Raw genomic sequence first — 21,796 nt, 5'->3', positions numbered from 1 at the left:
GCAAGAAATAGAGAATTAATTTGGAGTGGCCGTACTGTTAATGTATTTTCATGAAATAAACAACATTATCTAGTTCTTCATAAAATCCTACAAACGTCTATCATCGTGTTTTAACATTGCTGAGAATGCTCAATTCAGTACCTCTAACACAAGACTCGGCTCATCTCAGAAAATGACTCACCACAGATTTTCATCTAATGTTCAGTCAGATGAAGCATTCATCAATGTAAAAGCTAAACTATTAGAGTTAATGGCTTATAGCAACTTATCGAGGCTTATACAAACTGCGTGTTAACCCTTGGTTTGCAGCACTTCTCTACATAATTATGCACTAGTGGTATCAGGAGCTTATAAGTGCCAAAGGCTTGTGGAGCTTATCAGCTGGTGGTATCAATGGGATGGTCATTGAACAATCCAATTAAATTCATGATGTCTTGCAAAATGGGTAGCTACTCCACTGGAATAATAGAGTGATGCTATTTACAACTTTACTGGATTTCTACACCATTTAAGCACAAGCAGAAAAGAATTTAAGATTGTTGTAGCTATGGTTATGGTTATGATTATATTATATTGGAAAGATAGCAATGTGCTGATATACATCCAATAATATAAATTGACTTATAAATGTTAGTCCAGGAGTTCATCATAACTAGATGGTGGCAGCTCATTCCATTCTTTAACAGTTCTGTAAAAAAGCATTCTTGATAATGTTGGGTGCGTGATGATGGTAATATAAAATGTAGTTGGTGGAATTGTCTGGTGGTGGAGGTCTGTGGCAAAAAATATTGTGGCATTTGTATGGCTGGCTCTTGATGGTGAACAATTCTAGATAAAAGTGACAATGATTGTACAACAATGTCATGACATAGCTAGTTGCAAAAAAATGTAAGAATATATATAACATGCTCTCATAGATTCTTATAAGAAAACTTTTATTTGTAAAGTATGCCGGCTGAGAGGTTACTGACCCAATAAAAATGCATGCTATGAATGAAGCCACTTGATCAGTTTCATTCTTAGCTAGTTGTTTAAACTCTGCAAATTTGGCCAAGGCTGCTCTTTCAAAAAAACTATGGCAAAATATTGGTGGGAACTAAGGGTTAAAATAACAAAAAAGATGCAGTGTTTTCCTAACACGTTAAAATTAATTCCAGCGCTAAACGATCAAAGATCCGCCAGCACGACGCTTATCGATTTCGAGGCGCGTATTAGCTAATTGTAATCGATAAGCGCCCTGTCGAGAAAAAGTGATCTGGCCACGCGACACTTGGAATCTGGAAAGGTGAGCAGGTTCACACCATTAAACGTATTTGAGCACACACTCTCTTGACTTGTTGATGGAGTTGGCAGTCGCGAACTCGTGGCGGTCAATCGCTTGCCCCGCCCTTCTTTCTCGGGCCTTTTGCCTGCCGGAAATACATGCACACGTTATGCACCTATCAATGTATTGCCCCACCCCCCCCCCCCCCCCCCTCAGGCGTAAGTGGGGCTTTACAGGGGAGAATTGACACGAAACTGCTGCCCCACTATGGGGCATTTGACGATCGTTCAGTAAGCACCAAAATATTTTTTTGTTGTAACTTCCTTCGCTATGTCAAATCCCGCATTGCAACTGGGGCCAACGGTGGGGATTTGACACGATAGGTTTGCCCTACTATGGGGCATTTGACATTCGGCTGTGTCAAATCCCCACTATGGCCCCATATATGCCGGAGGGGGGGGGGGGGTACTGGGGCAATACATTGATAGGTGAATTATTGATTCTACTACTATTGTTTGCGAAGACAACGCCTAATGTTTGGTGGATCCGCATTGTAGATAGCTAAAGGGTAAGCTAGTTACATGGCCAATTTTCCAACTAGAGTCGTTCCACTGGCAGTGTCCAGCACGGAAGGTCTGACAGCAACGTGTGCTGCAAGCTGTGAGTTACCTAACCTAGTAAACAGGAATTAAGGACTTGCTATAAGCTAAATGAGGTGAAACAGAAAATAGGCTGGGGTGCCAGCACTCCATGGTAAAGCGTAGTCTGGCGCTGCCGCCCCAGACTAGGTAAAGCGCTGGACAAAATTAAACCGGCTACGTAGCTAAATCATAAAAGGATGAAGCACTTGACCCTCAGGTATTGGATCAAGTAATCACTAGCTCCAGTTTATTCTTGTAGTCAGTCTCCACTCGGCATGTGTTGAGTAGCCTTGCCAGTAAGGATCCTCATTACTCACATAATCAAGTGCTTGAGCCTATGGGCTCGCCTAGAGGGCCAGGGTAGCTACGACACCTCTAGCAATCACATAGGCCCTTCAGCTAGCAATTAATTTTCCCATGCACGATTGAATACTAAGCAGTACAAACACATGAAAGTATCTCGCTCTGCTTTGTAGACTATGTATAAATTATTTTTTTGCCATGCTAATGCTGTGCAGTTCAGTTACAAATATGCGTCCAAGACTGGTGAGGTACTTTGTATCTGTGTTTTAAGCATCTCAAACTCTCAACGATGGTTTTAAGCTTGAATGTAGTAGTTGTTTCATGGGCAAAAATCTCAACAGTACATACAGGGTCAGAATGTCACTGAACACTGATAGTTTAAAAATAAAATTTAAAAAGTAATACACTATTCCCTTATTTAGTACAGCGGCATACCAAAACTATTGTGCACTTTTTGATAAAAGCACCAAAATTGGTACACATGTAGATTATTACCTAACAATCATTTTTGGATATGGAGGCACTCACAATTGTACTCATGGTAGTCATAGCAACAGTTTACAAAATGGCTGCCACGCAAATGATTTCAAACAAATTTCAGTGCCACCAATGAAAGTTCATTGCAGCAATTCTGTAAAAAAATGACTGCATTCCCTCTAGTAGCTAGAACCATACTAAATCTTTATTAATATGAATAATGCTAATATTGAAATTGACTATTGCTGTACGATTGATTATTGTACTTATAATTACTAGAATAATATAATACTATAAACTCTCTGAGTGTGTGATACAAAATTGAACTTTTGTTCAGTTTATTGGACATTCTCCCTCACACTTGCAGAGAGCAGTGCATTGAACTTCTTGTAGCTACAACAGATCAGCTCCTAACAGGTTGTCAGTGCGTCTTGAAGTGTGGTCTAGTGTGGTTCATATAGGCCACCATCTGTCTTGATTCAATCCCAACTACTTGGAGAAGGAAGCACAGGGTCTGGGGGAACCCCTTGGAAGGCAGATTGCTTGACGTGCTGCTCCAGAGTAGCACGTGTTGGTGGAATTCTCTTTCCAGATGTTGTCTTTGCAAAGAGCTTCTTCCTAGCCTAGTTAACATCAGTGCAGATACTTGCTCGGTCATAGATAAGAATGACAAACCTCTTGATGACATGCATAGTTTGTTCTGAAATCTCAGTTGGTACATGTGCTAGCTCCAGCAGTGCATTAGTAAGTTCCGGGCCATATAGTCCATACAGGTTTTCTTGCCACGCCCAACAAACACTGACCTGGTGTCACATACAGTTAGTGCATGGAACGTGGAAGAGCACGCGACTTCTCTGATCCCAGTTGAGTGCTTCAATTTGATGGGCTGCCATATATCGGAAAATTTTTCCTGATCCAAATGCTACCCAAACTTCATCTTTAGCTGGTAGAGTTTCGGCTACCATCACTGCCAACACCACAACATCTGTATCAACAGTATGTACTAGTTGATGATGGCCATGTTTTTTTCTTGTGTAGAACTGTGATGGAGAGATGAGATGGCATCTACCTGTTTACGCATGTGTTTAACACTTTTATACTTCAAAATCTGGACAATGGAAAGTGCTGCTGGTTTTGAAAATTCACAAAGTTGGTCCTTGATACTTGGGCCTTCCAACACCATACTTACTAATGAAAGCAGCAAGTGTGCATGGTACAGAACTTTCCGGACAAAATGATCCAGTGAAGGATGTGGAAGTCAAACTTGTGTCAGCATACAATCTGTGCAGACGTGCTAGATGAACAGACTTTGTCAAGTGCAGCACCAATATCTTTATCAAAATACAAGCATGACATCTCTCCCCTTACTCTGAGCTTGCATATCTGGAAAATGTGCAAACAGTCTTTGCTTCAATTTGGTTGTACTTCAATGTGGTTGTACATGTATGCATTCTTTTGGCACTCATGACTCCAAACTGTTGTATTCTAGACATGTAGAGTTGTGCTATTTCAGTGAGTTTGAAAACCAGTGAAATACTTGCTTCCAAACAAACTTCTTCAATATACATCACAAGCTCAGCAAACATGATTCCTGATACTTCATCTTTACTACTTATTTGTTGCTGAGCAGCCTGCACCTTCCTTGCACAGTTGCACAGAGCCAATAAACACTCGGTGTAGCACTTAGCTTCCAAGGCTACCATATCACCTAAACTCAGTTTGGCCAAGAGAAAACTGTCTCCAGTGAGTTTAGCACACTTGCGTACACATTGGTATACTTGAAAAGTTGTCACCTCATGTAGGCCATCAGTACCTTGTCCACATTCGTCACCACAGAAAAAAGCACAATTTCCCACCAGACTTTAGTAAATAAAGACTGCAATGTACTACACTCGTGTGGAGCATTCTATTTCTGGGCTTTGATGCTCCCTATTTCCTGCTGTATGTAACATTTGGTTGTTGTAATGGAGCCTACATGTCTTATGCCACTTAGCCTTATTGTAATCATACCTGCTTCAATACCTTGTCCATCATTCAGTCTATCTAATGGCAAGGTCCTTGGTAACTTTCCAAATTTGACCAGGTTTTCAGCAAGTGATTGATATCCCTTTCATTCCTTTTGTTGAATTCAAAAGAGAAGTTCTGCTGTCACTTCCTGACATATAACACAAAACTACTGGTTTGTAACAGCTGGCTGTTGAGATGAAGGTGTTTCCCGTATATAGTTTAAACTTCTTGGAGGATGACATGGTTGTGTTGACAAGATAGGCAACACTAGGTCCAGTGGAACTAAGAATGACCTGATACACAATGGTGTAATGATATAATATTTTATGCATATACGCATACACACAAACCTTTCTGTAACTGCTAACTTTAGAACTTTCAATAAGAAAACTACGTAAATACTGCTGAGCTGTTCAATTAGAAAAAAATACCACGTGCTTTGACAGTGCTCTGTTTAGAATAGATGCCATGTGTTCTCTATGCATATGTTTACTTGTTATCAGGGGTGGCTCCCAGAGGGTTTCTGAAGTTTCCAGGAAACCGGTCACGTTCAGATCAAGATACTCTAATAGAGCAGCCAATCACTCTAATAAAGCAGTCACAGTATTCAGAGCAGCAGTGTAGCAAAGCTTTATAGCTACAAATAAGGATCTTTATGTATTTTATCAGTAATATTTTATATAGTTAGAGGAGGGCAGTTATTCTCAGCAGGTGATTACATCTTTTTTTTGGTCTTCGCCCAAAAATTTAGCTATACTCTTGATCAGAAACCGGTCACCAAAAATCCTGGAGCTGCCTATGGTTATTGTGTAGTTGTTTATTTATTTATATCTTTATTTGGTTATTGTGTACTGTTGTGGCAAACTTTTTAACTGTTTCAACAAGAAATAGTGCGTTTTCAAAGCAGCCATTTTGCAAACAGTTGCTATGGCCATCATGAGTATATTTGTGAGTGCCTCCATATCCAAAAATGATTTTTAGGTGTTAAACCTACATGTGTGCCAAATTTGGTGCTTTTATCAAAAAATGCACAATAGGTTCGATATTTTGGACTATGCTGCTGCACTAATTTAGATTGGTTAATATGGAAAGTCAGTTGGACTTTAAAAATGGATACTCCTGGTGTTATGATGTTCAGTATTTTATATATATGTATATGTTTTGTGGTAAACTGTGTGAGTGGATCATGTAATTATAGCTTATCTGACCTGAAAACCTTGAGCTCTCCAGAATTCCAGTGTAAACAGGCTATCGGTGTCAGTATAGCTTATAGTATGGTATACTGATTGCTAGTATAGCCAGTTTTAAACTGCACATTTGCTATTAGGACATACAAACCCATAAACATTACTGAGTATTGTATGGTCTTTGTTACCTTGATGTATTCACAGATTGGTGCATATAATCAAAAACATGACTTATCTATACATGGTAGTTAAAATTTGTGCATTCAATTCATTACCTTCAGCTGTTGATCCGGGAGGATGTCAACTGCCAGTAGCCTCTTAACTTTACTTGTGTTCACTGCAGTAGCGACACTGGTGGATGCTGATAACACTATACTATATGTGAGACCATTGAATGGCAGTACTCAACCTTGTCCTGAACCATGTATCAGTTTGTTTAACAATGTATCTCAGTTAGATGATCTGTTGTCATCTGGTACTGTATTAAAGTTTCTTCCTGGCGTACATGTCCTTGATCAAATCATTGAATTGTGGAACAAAACAGATGTATCCTTTTTTGGTGACACCTATGATGGAGAAATTTCAGTTACTATTGCATGCAGTGTCAGTACATCAATATCGTTTGTCAATTGTTCCAACATCACTATCAGAGATGTAACACTTGACCATTGTAGTAACGTTATTAATACCTCATACATGGATGCACTGTTTGCTGAAAACTATTGGTACAGATTTCCACTAGTTCCTCAAGCAGCATTGATATTTGTGCATTGTTTTTCTACCACACTACACAACCTTCTAATATCAGAGTCACCAGGGTTTGGAGTGATTGGTATCAATATGCTTGGACACACAAAAGTGGAATTGGTAACTATTCGAGACTCAGGATATTTCTTTTGTTCAACTATTATTGGAACTGATCCAAGTAAGGTGGCAGGTGGCATATTTTTATTATTTCAGAACACTCCCAGTAACTTATCTGGTAGTAATAATTCATTTACAGTGACTGACAGTACATTTTCCTCAAGTTGCAGTCCTAGCATCTTATACCAGAGAAATGTTAGCAGATCTAGACTTCTGAATCGTTATGTTGATGCTGTTGATTTAATAGGGAGTGGTGGTGTTTCTACCATATTTGGCCAAAATTTGTATTTATTAACTCTAAATATAGAAAACAGTTTAGTTGAGAACAACAAGGCATATTACCATGCAGGGCTTAACTTTATATATTACACTGGCGTGAGTAGTACAAATGTGTCAATAAATAACTGTTCTTTTAAAAACAACATTATGAACAGTCAAAGTTTCTCTTTACATGGAACTGTGGCAGTAAGCTATGCTACTCGACTGATGCCAACACTTTATCTTAAACCAGGTAGATCATTTCAACAACTACCATTGAACTTGTACAAGCAAAATGAATTCATAATATCAGATTGCATGTTTATTAACAATACATCTACAGAATCAAGTGGAATTAGTTTCTTATCAACTGATGAAGATCACCCGTTTAAAGTGGTTATTGAAAATATTCTTTTTACTAGAAACTTGGGCCTTGTATCCTCTGCTTTAACGCTTGTGCAATTGGAAGCATCTGCTTTTATCTTTGATATTAGTATACATGACTGCATGTTCATCAACAACAGCCTGGTTATTACAGATTCAGTCTACAATACTGATCAAGTCAACTATTACAGATATGCTTCAGTCGTCGCACTCCACAATATTCAACAAGCAACCTTTACTGGCTCTACTGTGTTCAAGGGTAACCTAGGAAGCAGTATATTTCTGTATAACAGTGTTGCTACCTTTAATGGTGTAGTTGACTTCAGTGACAACTTTGCAACTCTTGGGGGAGGACTAGGGATTTACTCTAATTCTTACATTTTACTACATGAAGGAACAAACGTATCATTTATTAACAATGTTGCTAGGAGAAGAGGGGGCGCTGTTTATGTTGAAGATGTGTATGGTGTTCCAAGTCGCCTTACAAGACTGTGTTCCTTCCAGTATCTAAGTTCTCAAGATATTATTGATGAAATTATCAATATCCACATTTACTTTGCTAACAATAGTGCGGGTGAAGCTGGTAACTCAATTTTTAGCTCAACACTAGATTTTTGCAGTTGGGCACCAAACACTGCTTACCAAGAAGCAGCATCAGATGTGGTGAATAACAGAATATTTTCCTTCGCTGATATAGACAAAGTACAAAGATCTTCAGATGCGTTTAGAGTATGTTTTTGTTCACCAACAAATCCAACACAAAACATTATCACTGCATGTGTTGTTAATGGTAAAGAATACAGCACTTCAGTATATCCTGGAGAAATCATTAACATTACAGTAATTGGAACTGGCATAAATTATGATCCAGTGCCAACAATTATTTACACAACGGTAGCTGATACTTCTACAACTCCTTGTTCCATCAATGGTGTACAACAAATTGTACATCAACTGTCCAATAATTGCACAACTCTTTACTACACTGTAACATCCATTAATGCTGGAGTGTGTGACTTAACCATCAGAACTAATACTAGAACAGTTGATAATCCTTCTGTAGATGCAATTGTACATGTGGAGGTCTTTGACTGTCCTTTTGGTTTTGTCATAATTCAAAATGGAGAATGCATTTGTCACCCATTCCTAACAGCATCAGAAAACCCAGCCAAGATTGCTAGTTGTAACTTAACTACACAGACTTTCAAACGACCAGCTAATTCTTGGTTACTAGCCACAGACACTAGTGATTTTCTTACAGAAATCATTGCAAGAGATAGCTGTCCATATGGCTACTGCAAATCTAGTGCAACTTATTTCCCTTTGACAGATCCAGATTCACAGTGTAGGTACAAGAGATCAGGAATTCTTTGTGGTCAGTGTCATAGTGGCTACAGCTCAGTGTTTGGATCACCACAGTGTAAAATCTGCTCTAATGCTTGGTTGTCTCTTTTAGTACTGTTTGCACTCATTGGAATAATTTTGGTAGTGATTTTCTTTGTTCTGAACTTTACAATCACAAATGGGACGATCTATGGCTTAATTTTCTATGCCAATGTTATCAGTATAAACTCATCAACACTTTTCCCACAAGATGGTACATATCGTCCTTTGCTAACCTTCATTTCATTTCTAAACCTTGATTTGGGAATTGAAACTTGTTTTTATGATGGAATGGATGAGTATGCTAAAATATGGTTGGAATACGTGTTTCCAGTATACCTCATTATCATAGTAGTAGTGATTATTGTATTGACCCGTCATTCATCTCGAATACAGAGATTAGTGCAAAGTAATGGAGTCCCAGTATTGTCTACACTAATATTCCTCTCCTATGCTAAACTGTTGAGAACTTCTTCTGTAGTCTTATTCTATGGTGTTGATATAACTCACATACCTGGAGGAAGATCAGAGAGAGTTTGGGCACCTGATGCCAATGTCGAATATTTTGGATTCAAGTTTTCTATCCTGTTTGCTGTATCGTTGCTGGTGTTCACTCTAATTGTAATTCCATTTACAATTCTACTGTTGTTTACCAAGCCACTACTGCGGTTTAGATGGATTACAAAACTAACACCAATACTTGATGCTTATCAGAGTCCTTTTGCAAACCCATTCAGATTTTGGGTTGGCTTCCGACTGCTGATACGTGCTTTATTGTTCAGTACCTCTGCACTTGACACAGAAATTGTGCTTCTAATTAATGCCATCACACTGTCTGGTCTAGCAATAATCCAAGGATATTTACGGCCATTCCGTAATTTTTATTGTAACCTGTGGGACTTGTCCTTCTTGCTAAATTTGGCAGTCCTGTTTAGTGTTAGTCAATATTTTGGTGATGCAAATGTTGTTATGGTCGAAGTTCTTGTTGGTATATCTCTTGTGAAATTTGGGGCACTACTTTGCTACCATCACATCACCAGGGCAATTAATCGTAACAGGATGGATCAAATAAAGAACTCAAAAATGTTTTCCAAAGTAAACACAGCACTTAACAATTCTGGAATATTCATACATTTGTCCATGACTAACCAGGAAGATGTGAAACTCAAACCTACTACAACAAACGCTAACGCATACTCAGAGATGAGGGAGCCACTAGTGTTAGAAGATGACACAATGTAATGCTGTATGTACACGTTAAATAAAAAGAGAGTTTGCTGACATGCCTTGTTGTGTTTTATCTGCATACACATAATCATCACACAAATGTACACGTTATTATCCATATCATATATTTTTAATAAAATTGATTTTTGTAAATTAGTGCATGCTTTACTTGCAGTACCTATCTGCTTTCATTTTCTCACGTCTGAAAGTGAAATGATATAAAAAGAGTATAGTCATTAATGAACCTTACCTATCCAATAATGCTTCATTTAATGATCCATCTTCTTTGGCCTTATCTAATACTCTTCTATCTTCTTTACATACTTTTAAACGTTGCTGAAAACTCTGAAACTTTTTGCTATTGAAAGAAATAAAAACATAAGCTAGAACATGACATCCTACACATAAAATATGGTGGCAGATCCAGAGGAGTGCACGTGTCAGAGCAGTCAAATACTCTAATAGAACAGTCATCCCATGGTATTAATGGTCATTCTTATATAACAATTTACTTTAGGCTTATAGCTGAAGTGCTGAACTTATGAGTCACTGATCCCTACATGCAGCTATTGATCAATGTAAACCACTTAGAATCATAATTTCTAACTATACTCTACATCAAAAATTTCAATTCCAAAACATTTAAAATACCTGGGGGCTACTACTTTAGTCATGGTGCACCCTCCATAGTCAAACCCTGGATCTATCCCTAAGATACACATTTGTACAAGACATAATAGTGCATGGACACAGCACTTACACTGCATTCAGCTCAAATGATTTTAGGTCAGTAATAGCTTCATCACCTTCAGACTTTCTTCTCTTGGATGGCATGTGAGTACATCTTATCTACAAATATCATACAGTACATGATGACTTACCTAGTGCACAAAGTTACAATGCAACATATACACAGTGGAACCTCAGTTACCAAAAATAATTACTCTATTGGAGTAGTGGGTGTTCTATTAGAGTAGTTGATTATAGACTTCGGAATAAATTTTATAAAAATTTCAGACACTATTCAGGTGGTTTTGCACACAGGTTCAGAGTTACGGACTTTTCAGTTATTTTAATGCCAGGTATATTTACTTGGTTAAACACCGCACCTGAGTGGTGCCACGATCGATTTTGAAAATAAGAGCTTCAACTTTTCGAGCATCAAGTGATGGTCAAATTCGAATAGTTGCCACATCGATTTTATGAACGAAGGGTGTTTAACCAAGTATCTATAACACCCATTTTCTTCATCATACAGTACGATAGTACAGTATAGTAAGGGCGTGGCCCATGAAAAAGTCATCCAAAACCAGCCTCACAACTCGATAACAGCTAAAGCTATGGGCTTGATTTTTTTCGCTGTTCATTGTCGTGTCAGCCGGACATGTGCTTTTTGGCATACCGCAGTACGTACAATGCATTCTTCATGGATTTATCAGTGTCCTCCTTTGTGTCCCGTTCATCTTTGCTGACAGTGAGAGGTGTCAAATTGGCGGTAGCGCATCATGGCTTCGCTTTGTAACAGAAATTGTTCGTATTTTTCATAGTGGCCACTTTGATTGTAGAGGTGCTTTTAATAGTTCTTGATTCGTAATGCTGTGTAATGGGTTGAACATAGCTAACAACAAAGCATAATGGATACTTCACTTTTTAGACGATAATTGATAGCTGGGGTGTGCAACACCATTTCTTTCTTTTGATGCGGTATGCATGGGTTCACCAGTCATATTACAAAAAAAGTACACAAAAAATCAGAATTTTCAACTAGAAAATAAAACACCCAATAATAACTAGATGAATGGAAATTTTAAAATGGGAATAGGGATCGCTGAAAAAAGCCACCAAACAAGAAGGGATCGCTGGGGTGGTAATGTAAACCACAAATCCCTATTTTGACTCTCTGTCATAAATCTTTAGTTACATGCTCTGTCACTTTGAAGTGAGTCAAAATAGGGATTTGTGGTTTACATTACCACCCCAGCGATCCCTTCTTGTTTGGTGGCTTTTTTCAGCAATCCCTATTCCCACTTTAAAATTTTCAATTTTTTATTCATCTAGTTTGTGTACTTTTTTTATTAATCCAGTAATGGATTATGAGATTTCTTATTTTGATAATAAAGACTGTTGTGAATAGTGTAATTTTGCATTCTGCATAGTAACGCCGTCAACATTTCAGTACACACATGAAACTGATCAAATTGCAGTGTGCATACAGATTGAGAATCTCCTAATATGAGCTACAATTTACATTACTGGTGCCTTTAATAGCTGTCAAATTCAGTGCAAGGTTTGTAGTTATACACTTGACTGCATTATTACAGTATTTAAGTGACTGCTCTATTAGAGTATTTAATCTGGATAACCCGCCCACGTACAATAATCACGGAGCGAAAAAACCACCTTGCAACAAAGTCATCAGCCCAGATTAAGCTTCCTGGCCTATACTGAGTTTAATAAAGACAGATTCTATTAGCCACAAGCAGCACACACCAAAAAAAACTAACTTTGAGTGCGATCTTGTATGGCTTCTCGAGCATAATGGCATTTTGGGAAAAGAAAACGGCCCAGTTTGGGCTGTTTCCATCCGAAAACAAAATCAAAAATAGCTCATGGACATGCACAATGATCCATTCAGCAAGCCTTGCTACTTTTTATCCCAGGATTCTCCTTGTAAACTTCACTATGCCTGTGAAAGAATAATATTATGAATAATAAGAATAACAAGTTGATGTTGTGCTACTTCTAAAAACCAGGCGCCATGCAGCTAGCTAACTCATCTGGAATTAACTATAGACATTATATGCTACTATGAATTAGCCAACTATGTATTACTATTTTACAATAGGGTAGTTTTGGGTTGTTTTAAACCAATTCTCGTATTTCGTAATTCATGAAATTTTCGTAATTCGTTCAATTACATTGCTATGCACTGCTAAGGAAGCGCTTGTTAAGGCAGAATAGTTTAAATGCATGGGCGGAACAAATTACAAAACCTGCTTTAACCCTAGTCTCGTGCAGCCAGACCACTATTTCTCCCACGGCACACCGATTAGAGATTATAAGCGTCTGCTCGAAAATAGAGTCTGGTACACTTCCAATAGGCCAGTTGTCACAGCACCCGGCAGGAATGTGAGGTGTCGATTACGCCGCTCGAAAAGGGGTTAACAAGCACACGTAAGAATTCGCCATTGCATGCTGGTTCTTTTTTTATTTAAATTTTAAGGGTGCATTATCAACACCTATAAATTCTAATCGAGGTGCTATCACAACTGGCCTATTGGAAGTATACCAGACCCTATTTCGAGCAGGCGCTTATAATCTCTAATTGATAAGCGCCGTGGGGAGAAATAGTGGTCTGGCTGCGCGAGACTACTTTAACCAAAGCAGGGATAAATAATATCAAAAACTGTGTTATGTTAGCAATACAACTAATTGTGCTTGTTTGTTTTTACTACAGAACAATGACTGTTCTTGGGTGTGTAGTCCACAATAGAGCGATGTTTAATGCCCAAAAACCAGACTAACAGATTACTGAATCCTTATAATTTCAACACAAGTGACTAAACAACTAAAATATCTAGGTCCTGTGGAAGCGATTTTTTAAGCTACTGGTTGTATAGACGTTTTATTGAACTTTTAGTACTTTTTTTGAGTGAAACAAGCTCTTTGAAGGCTTGTATCTGAGTCACTGGGAAGAAACATGCCAAAAACGCTTCCACAGGAGCTGCTTCTGTAATGGCAACAATACCATCATCCCAGGACTGGGCAGAGTTTTCCTCTCTGTCCACTGTTTAAGTGTTTTATACTATTATCTTTGTGGCTGTATAGCTTCTAAATATCTCAAAAAAAAAAAAAAACCTAATAAATTTAATATACAGTATCACCATACCCCAGAAATGCCAATAGAGCCTACAGCTTTTGCTGTATTTGGCAGCAGAAAAACATGGTAGTGACAGCTGGAGCTGAGCGATGTATGGGCTGGCTTACTTGTGTTACTAGAACAAATTGTGGTGTTCCATCTGCCTCAAACTACGCTGTAGCTACATAAAAACATTAAATATGAAGGGCTTCACGTTCATTAAAAGCTTTTCACGCTGCTACCCTGGTTTTATAGGCTTCTCAAAAGTATCGATAGGCATTCAAAATTTACCCATTAAAAAAATTTTTTTTGACATTAGATAAAACAGTACATAATAAACAAAAACAAATTATCTTAAATATGGGCCTCAGCGACCTGCACAGCAATCGGTGCCTCAGCAATGGGACAGCGCAAACTGGACCTGGCACCACGAATGCACATAATTGCAGACCTCAACAAAGAGAAGCTCAATTTACATCTCAGCCATCCCATCACTATTCCATAAGAAAGACTGTGCTTTGCACTCAAAAGGTTGGCCAATCTCTTATAAAACTGAGTAGCAGCATCACCCATTCCACCAGTAGTAGTAAACATTAAGGGAGTAAATGAGGCATTCTCTACTTCATGAACCCATTGTTGGTATTCACGTCTCTTTTCCTTGTCATGACGTCGGTATGCAGGCATTCAAAATTTTGAATGATTGCCTGTGACTATACCGTAACCTTAAACAAACCGCTTTTACCAACATATTACGCACAGAGGTATCTTCTAAACTGTTTTATAGTGTGACTAATGTGGTTTTTCCCACAAATTCTCTCGACAAAGTCTCAAAGCTGCTCTTCATTTTTGTTCGCGTACGTAAATAAGGGATACGCCCCCTTTCAACTCTAAGCGATAGGCTATTCCTAGTAGTGTACGAGGCCTGCACCATTGTTTTTCAGTTGCTAAACGCCTGAAAACCTCAAGGGGAAGGTAGTCTGAGCAAAGTCGCTACACCCGTAGTTCAGTCCACCGAAAAGAAACCACTTCAGAGCAAAGTTCACCTGTGCAGAAGTTTAATACAGACTTCATTTCGCTTTTACTTCTTACGGAGAAGCTGCTTTTACCATTGTTTAACGATTTTGCTCACGTGGGTGCGTACGGACAAACATAGGTAGATGTACACACACACACACTTTTACGAAAACAATTTCAGTAAACCCGGCTGTGGGCGCGTGCCTGGTTTAATGATACGAACAAACTGGCAAATTTCAGTGTTGTCTGAAATACACATACTGTTTCCTTTTCACTTGATACTTACTAGTGGACCTATACTCATTGCAAAGAACCACTAGAGGGTTGTTTTGAGTTGAAGGATGCTTTTCAAGGTGGTTTTTAGGTGTGCGTTCTATTAGGATTTTTGTAAAAAACATGGGCGATCCCTATTATGAACTCACTATAGTGGTTCATGATATCCACACAAAAATTGGCAGTTGTACTATGTAGTACTACTTAGATCATGAAGTTCACATTATCCATTACTATAAATATGAACAAACACATTATGTATACGCACACATACTTTAACCATTTCATTTTCTTTAGCTGTTTCACTAGTGGCCATGACCTTCTTATCACTAGACACAGTCACAAACCGATGGTTACACCCACACAATGCCATCTTGTCCTACATGACATACACAGTGAGCTACGTATGTACAAATGTATTTTTGAACTTCTATACTGTACTAGCATTTATAAAACAACAACAAAGTTTAATAAATCAGAGTTGATGGGTGCACATACACTGGTAAAGTTGTCACAAAACCAGGAGCCCAAAAAGCGCTAAGGAGTTATCTAGTAAATACACTGTGGTTGAGTTCCTGTTATTCAGCAAACCAATAATTTGTGGCATACTTTTATTGGCTTCAATAACCAAAGTAAGTATGTTATGGCTTCTCGATAAAATCGTGAACCAATCTTCATGAAATAAATCCACTAGGAACAATCGTAGTGGGCCTTGTGGCACTTATGCACTCCTGATAAAATAGTTCCTGTTTTTCAAAGAGGTCTGATCAATTAATATTATGGTCCCAAGTCAAGGTTCTGTTCCATAGGAGAAAATCTACATACTGTACCTCAGGGTAGTCCAAACCAAAAGATTGTTCTATAAGGTAGTTCACAATGTTAAAATACATTAACATTTAAACCATATCATTTTAATGCACACACACATAATAGTCCCTATCCAATAGCCTCCACAAGCTCAAATAACTGACTCTTCCATTGACAAATATAACATCTAAAAGCATCTAAAAGTAATCAAAGTATCCCACAAAGCTCGTAAATGATATCATGAATATTCTTAGTAGAAGGAAAATCTGTAATTTCAACAATACCACATAGTAGAGTTACTGATATATTGCTTGTATCACAATAAAAGCATGATAACCATTTTACACAATGATATATCCAGTTTGTGATACATTGCATACAGAGTAAAATTCCATTAATGTCTCACTAATATGGTAAATTAGTATATAGCAACTTATGCCCTCAGAGTAATTATAAGGAGATATATCAATCATTCACAAACGACAAGCAAACAAATACTGCTTCTTTATTGTACACTTGGGATTACATACATTTTCAAACACTATCTCCCACACTTCTCTGGGTCCAATGGCCTCAGATCTTCCGACCAGTTCACCACTAGTACTGCAACTGATGTACCTACCAAACCCTGACTTGATGGCTATCTTGCTGTCTGATACTTTGACAAGTGTAAAGATCTGTGGTGGCTCAGGACCATTACCTGTACAGAGAAGAGTTCAGTTGTGGAAGGACACATGATGCTATTTCATAGAGTGCACATATTATATTCATGTTTCCTATGCAAACTACACACCCAGATAACAACTACCTCACTATATATGTCAAACCAAGTGTTATTAATAACTCTACTAGCATGTGGTTGCGCATGACTTAACACTGACAGGTGGCAATATGTGCAGTACTAATCAAATAATGCTTACCTTCGTCAACTTCAGCCACTGTAAATTTACCAGTATCCTATGGGAGAGCAGTACAGTTAACGTACTATGTGAATAGTTAAGCCACATATACTGAGAGTGCACAGATCAAACATATACACACCATACACACACTGTGTAATATGAGTAACACTGTAGTTGTATTCCATGCATATTGCTTGTGACTTTGCTTGTGTCACAGTGTGTTGTGCATACAAAAACAAACACAAGTGTACGCACCTCTGCTTGCATGTAGCCTCCGGAATGTAATTCAAGTACTCCGTGTTCTTGAATGCCCTCATAAGCATTCACTTTACACCAACAACCTGGCAGCATATGCATACAGTTTTATGTACAACAGTAGTAAACGTCCTAAACACCAAATAACCAGCCAGGAATGCTACACTGTAACTCAATGGGATGCTGCGATGATACCTCCTAACTTTAGTTCCTACAGTTCCAAGAAGAAACCTTATCGGACATTGTGCTTAAAAGCATGTGTCATAGAACTAAAGAACTACTCACTCTGTGCTACAAGTATGATCTGACATGCTGATATAACTTTACTGAGTGGAGGAGTTCATGGCTTACAGTCAGTACACTATTGCAAAACCAATAGTCAAATCAATTAAGGCAAAGTTAATAATTTCAGAGTAAACACATTAACAAGACATCACTATCCATCTCAAATAACAGTTACCTAGTCATGATTGTTATTAGGAAGTAACACATTAGAAGGAGCCACAAGTATGATAGTTTATTTGTTGACACATTATATACCCATCGTTTGCAATTCTGTGAAATAAAAAGGGATGGCTAATTCAAACAGTGCCAATGTCTTGAACAAGTATACCTTTTATTTCAGAAGCAAAGGATGCATTTATAGCAGTGTAAACATGCTGCTGCAGACTACGCCTTCCCCACACATGTGCATGTGGGTGTGTACATGCATGTATGTACACACACATGCGCGCGCATGCACGCACTTGCCAACATCACATCATCAACGCACCATGTCTAACATCAGTAGAATCCACACCATATACTGGCTGTGCTTCCGTACTCTTTCTCTTCCTTGATTTCTTCCTATATCAAAGTACAAACCCCTATAACACATTTAGTATATTTCCATGTACCAGTAACAATACCCTCAACAAGTACAAGATATAGAAAACTAACTTCTTTACATCTGCTTCTCCTTTCAACTTGAGCTTTCCTCCTTTGACGTGCTTATAAGACATTATTCTTAATAGTGCGCGCCAAATTTTTCTCTAACTAATGCGCACCAAAACAAGTCATGTGAGGGTGTGGTTCACTCGTGGTCATGTGATACAGAATAGAAACCTGACTAATGCAGAGGTTACTATAATATCTATGGTTACATCGACAGATCGAGGACAGGTGGTTGGTTGAGAAGGCGATGTACGAAGTGGTGAAGGCGTTTCAATGCGAAAACAGTTCGACATTTGGTGATTCGTCCTCAGATGATACAATCAGGATTGTCGCGATAGTAGCAACACTCTTATCATTATTGGGATCAGCACTGATCGTACTGGTACACCTTCTAGTCAGTGAAGGCAACTCGTCCAGTAGGCTAATACTCGTACATTTATCATTAGCAAATTTCCTGTCAGCTTCATGGAACTGGATTGGTCTTTGGTTTAACTACAAGCATTACCCTGGACCCCAGTCTGAGTACTGTACATTCTGTGTAGCACAGGCATCAGTTAGTATCACTGGACTTAACTTATCTGCCTTCTGGTGCTTTTTATTTATGTTACACTATTATCTAGCATTATCCTGGCACAAGATTTACAATGGCCGTGCAGCTATTTATGGCTATTTTGCTTCCTCATGGATCGTCACTTTGATGCTAACCAGTTGGCTACTGTTTGATCACTGGTTTGGTTACAGATCTGGTGTCTCCATACCTTATTGTACTATCAGACTGCAGAATGTGAGAAGAAGCTCCAGGGATGGATTAGGACTACTTTTAGGTGGTGATTGTTGGCTCATATTGTCATGTATTGCCATCATACTACTGTATCTTGGAGTGAGATATCAGCTGTTTAAAAAGGTGAGGTGACTATAATATATGCTGGGCATGTTTGAGCTTTTTTAGCATCGAACATCACCTGATACATACAAAATGTGAACAGTACACAGTGAATAATACACTGTCACCCATATAATTGAGAACCTTTTATGATTTGCTATGCCAACTTCAAAAAAAAAAAAAAACCGGTTATTTCTTCCATTATAATGTTTAAAAGTGTCAGATGTATTACTCATGTATAAAAACTGTTTTTGCTTTTTACTAGGCATTCACCAATATCACACCTGCGGAACATGAAGATTATCGATTTTTGTATATACCTCTTGCATTTCCCCTACTAAGAGTGTGGAGAATTATAATGGATTTGATGGAGATATTTCACTCTGAAATACCTTTCACCATCAAAGTGTTAGCTGTAAGTGATATGTAGTGTGTGTTTGTGTGTGCGTGTGTGTGCATATGTGCGGTGGAGTGTTTGTGGTGTGTATGTGTTACATGCGTGCATGTGTGTGGTGTATGTGTGAGGCATGTGTGCATGTGCACATGTGTAGTGCGTGATAGATCATGTATGGTATTGTTGATCACTAAAACTAGCGAAACTTATCAGTTTGTTCTACAACTAGAAAAAGATTGTACAGTATGAACACCAATTAATATTCTAATTACCAAAAATTGATCGGGATGAATGCTCTGAACAAGATGATCAGGAAATACAATGCATCGCTTAAAGGACCATCTAGCTTGTGTGTACAAAAAATACAGCACTTGAGGGGTGTCTCAAGACTAATACAGTACTTGGCTTCTCATAGCTTCTTGACACACCTTGGTGTCACCTATACTTCCATTGAGCAAACTAATTTCATAATATTTGTATAATTGTACATCGCACAAAATATATAATACTATGTCACCAAAATAGGGGAGTGCTACTAAAGGAATGGCAAGATATGTGGTCTCACTATTGAGCATTAAACACTGTATGGGTTATTCTATGTTTTTATTCTGACTGCTCTATTAGAGTAATGCATGCAATGTTACACTTTGACATATGCAAATTTTTCTTAAAATGGTTTGTACTTTGATAGTCATCCAACGTGTAGCATAATACTGATCTGGTGATATTGAATGTAATTGAAACTTAATGATGTACTAATTGTACCGAGAATAAAAAGGAATTGATTATTAAATGTACAAGTATGCATACACATGATAGAGGAACACATCACACATGTTCCATAACTGAATATTATTATACTGCTGTCTGAGTGGTATTGATTTGGTAATATTCCTTTCATAACTGTAATTATTTTTGCATGACTGTACTGTATCTGCCCCATTACCCACATGACTGGTACTATATGGGCAGATATAGTTATGTTGATAATTGGTACTGTGTCAAAAATACAGTACACCTTGATCCTCCCACTCAAAGTACAATATGCGGCATGCATCACTGCCTGAACATGTGATTTTAACAAGGTGTACCGTAAGACTAGGTTAGTAGTCAAGGAGTCGTCTCTAACATTTATTAATGCTGTATAGTCATTTTATAGTCTTACCAGCTTAGTTATTTGCGAGGTAATCATTCCTTTCAGGGGTGGATACAGTCTTCTAAAATTGGGGTTCCACTCTTAATGATAAACTCTCCAGTGATGTTCCACTGTTAAATCTTACCATTTAGGCCTGTTGAAGCCTTTAACAGTTGCTGTGATAGCTCTAAAGACAAAGACGATAATTATTTTAGAGGTGCTTATCATGTACGAAAATGATTTGCACTATGTAGTAGTGTAATGTAGCTATCTGGACATAAAAAGTAAACAAACTAACTATTTAAAAATTTTAAAAAGGAAGTAGGGATCGCTATAATCCACATGCTACAAAAAGTAAGGAAACGAGCTCTAAATGTTACAACTGTAATGAAAAATAATCCGCCCAACGAAAAGTAAGGAAACAAGATTAGATGGCTGCTTGCTAAAATGAGACACATTTTAATCCCTACTTTTGGCTAATTTGATAGTCTCATTTCAAGATGTTAGCCAAAAGTAGAATAAAATGTGTCTCATTTTAGCAAGCAGCCATCTCATCTTGTTTCCTTACTTTTTGTTGGGCGGATTGTTTCTCATTACAGCTGTAACATTTTTGAGCTTGTTTCTTAACTTTTTGTAGCTTGTGGATTATATCAATCCCTACTTCCTTTTAACATTTTTAATTTTTTTAATAGCTGTTCAGTTAATGTAGGGTCTGGTTGATCAATGCTCTATTTACTATTAGACACATAAAGCATGTATATTACTTTTGCCCATGCTATAAAACTACTAAATGTGCTGTGTTGTTTTTTCTAGACTGTTGGTGATAACATTCAGGGATTCGTGAACTTCATTCTTTATTGTTTACGTGAGAAAGAACTTCGAGCCAACATCAGTTCTTTGTGCTCAAAGCGATGGACCATGAAATACAGTACTATACCATCAGCAGCAACTAACCGAGCTTTAGTGGAGTCCAGTTTTACTGAGTCACCTTCTCCTTCTCCTCAGAAACCACCTACTGGTGAAGCTGACAAAATAGCACTGTTGACTGGAATTAAAGTGTAAATATTTTGTAAATTAATTATTATGATTTGCACTATAGCACTTTTTTATTAATTGCTACTGTAATTTTGACCTACAGGGCTATAAAAACAACTGACTTATATAAAGATTTTTAAATTCAACTGCATAAATTTTTATAATTTTAATATATACTAGCAGTGCAAATAATTTTATTGGTGTTCATGGTTTTCTTTTGCAGTACATCACACAGCACATTACATGACTTTACCCAGACCACATGTACATGTACAGTACATGTATGACTTTATGACTTCCCTTGTCAATAT

The 21,796-nt window shown here is 37.8% G+C and overlaps 3 protein-coding genes across 3 annotated transcripts; 2 read left to right on the top strand and 1 right to left on the bottom strand.

The window, feature by feature from the left end:
• The first annotated feature begins 1,214 nt into the window (after positions 1 to 1,214).
• On the top strand, positions 1,215 to 10,138 carry LOC136249282 (uncharacterized). The gene is made up of 2 exons (XM_066041241.1): positions 1,215 to 1,285; positions 6,161 to 10,138. Exon 2 carries the CDS (start codon positions 6,177 to 6,179, stop codon positions 10,008 to 10,010), a length of 3,834 nt encoding a protein of 1,277 aa, XP_065897313.1. The 5' UTR covers positions 1,215 to 1,285; positions 6,161 to 6,176; the 3' UTR covers positions 10,011 to 10,138.
• On the bottom strand, positions 10,042 to 18,178 carry LOC136249284 (protein FRG1-like). Its single transcript, XM_066041243.1, has 9 exons — positions 18,045 to 18,178; positions 17,878 to 17,951; positions 17,106 to 17,191; positions 16,869 to 16,905; positions 16,479 to 16,648; positions 15,416 to 15,520; positions 10,756 to 10,844; positions 10,246 to 10,353; positions 10,042 to 10,197 (listed from the first exon to the last, which is right to left on the bottom strand). The coding sequence occupies exons 1-9, from the start codon at positions 18,104 to 18,106 to the stop codon at positions 10,161 to 10,163; spliced, it is 768 nt and encodes a 255-aa protein (XP_065897315.1). The 5' UTR covers positions 18,107 to 18,178; the 3' UTR covers positions 10,042 to 10,160.
• On the top strand, positions 18,157 to 21,796 carry LOC136249283 (G-protein coupled receptor 157-like). Its single transcript, XM_066041242.1, has 3 exons — positions 18,157 to 18,942; positions 19,187 to 19,336; positions 21,264 to 21,796. The coding sequence occupies exons 1-3, from the start codon at positions 18,286 to 18,288 to the stop codon at positions 21,510 to 21,512; spliced, it is 1,056 nt and encodes a 351-aa protein (XP_065897314.1). The 5' UTR covers positions 18,157 to 18,285; the 3' UTR covers positions 21,513 to 21,796.

The sequence above is a fragment of the Dysidea avara genome, chromosome 3, assembly GCF_963678975.1.
Source record: "Dysidea avara chromosome 3, odDysAvar1.4, whole genome shotgun sequence".
Lineage (NCBI taxonomy): Eukaryota > Metazoa > Porifera > Demospongiae > Dictyoceratida > Dysideidae > Dysidea > Dysidea avara.
This window is presented reverse-complemented; position numbering and strand designations above follow the sequence as displayed.

Coding starts and splice junctions, on each gene's coding strand:
- LOC136249284 (XM_066041243.1), bottom strand. CDS start 18,106: ATGTCTTATAAGCACGTCAAAGGAGGAAAGCTCAAGTTGAAAGGAGAA. Junction 16,649..16,868: donor AGTGGCTGAAGTTGACGAAG/GTAAGCATTATT, acceptor TTCTCTGTACAG/GTAATGGTCCTGAGCCACCA. Junction 10,354..10,755: donor TCATTTGAGCTGAATGCAGT/GTAAGTGCTGTG, acceptor TTCTTTCAATAG/CAAAAAGTTTCAGAGTTTTC.
- LOC136249283 (XM_066041242.1), top strand. CDS start 18,286: ATGTACGAAGTGGTGAAGGCGTTTCAATGCGAAAACAGTTCGACATTT. Junction 18,943..19,186: donor GATATCAGCTGTTTAAAAAG/GTGAGGTGACTA, acceptor GCTTTTTACTAG/GCATTCACCAATATCACACC. Junction 19,337..21,263: donor TCACCATCAAAGTGTTAGCT/GTAAGTGATATG, acceptor TGTTTTTTCTAG/ACTGTTGGTGATAACATTCA.
- LOC136249282 (XM_066041241.1), top strand. CDS start 6,177: ATGTCAACTGCCAGTAGCCTCTTAACTTTACTTGTGTTCACTGCAGTA.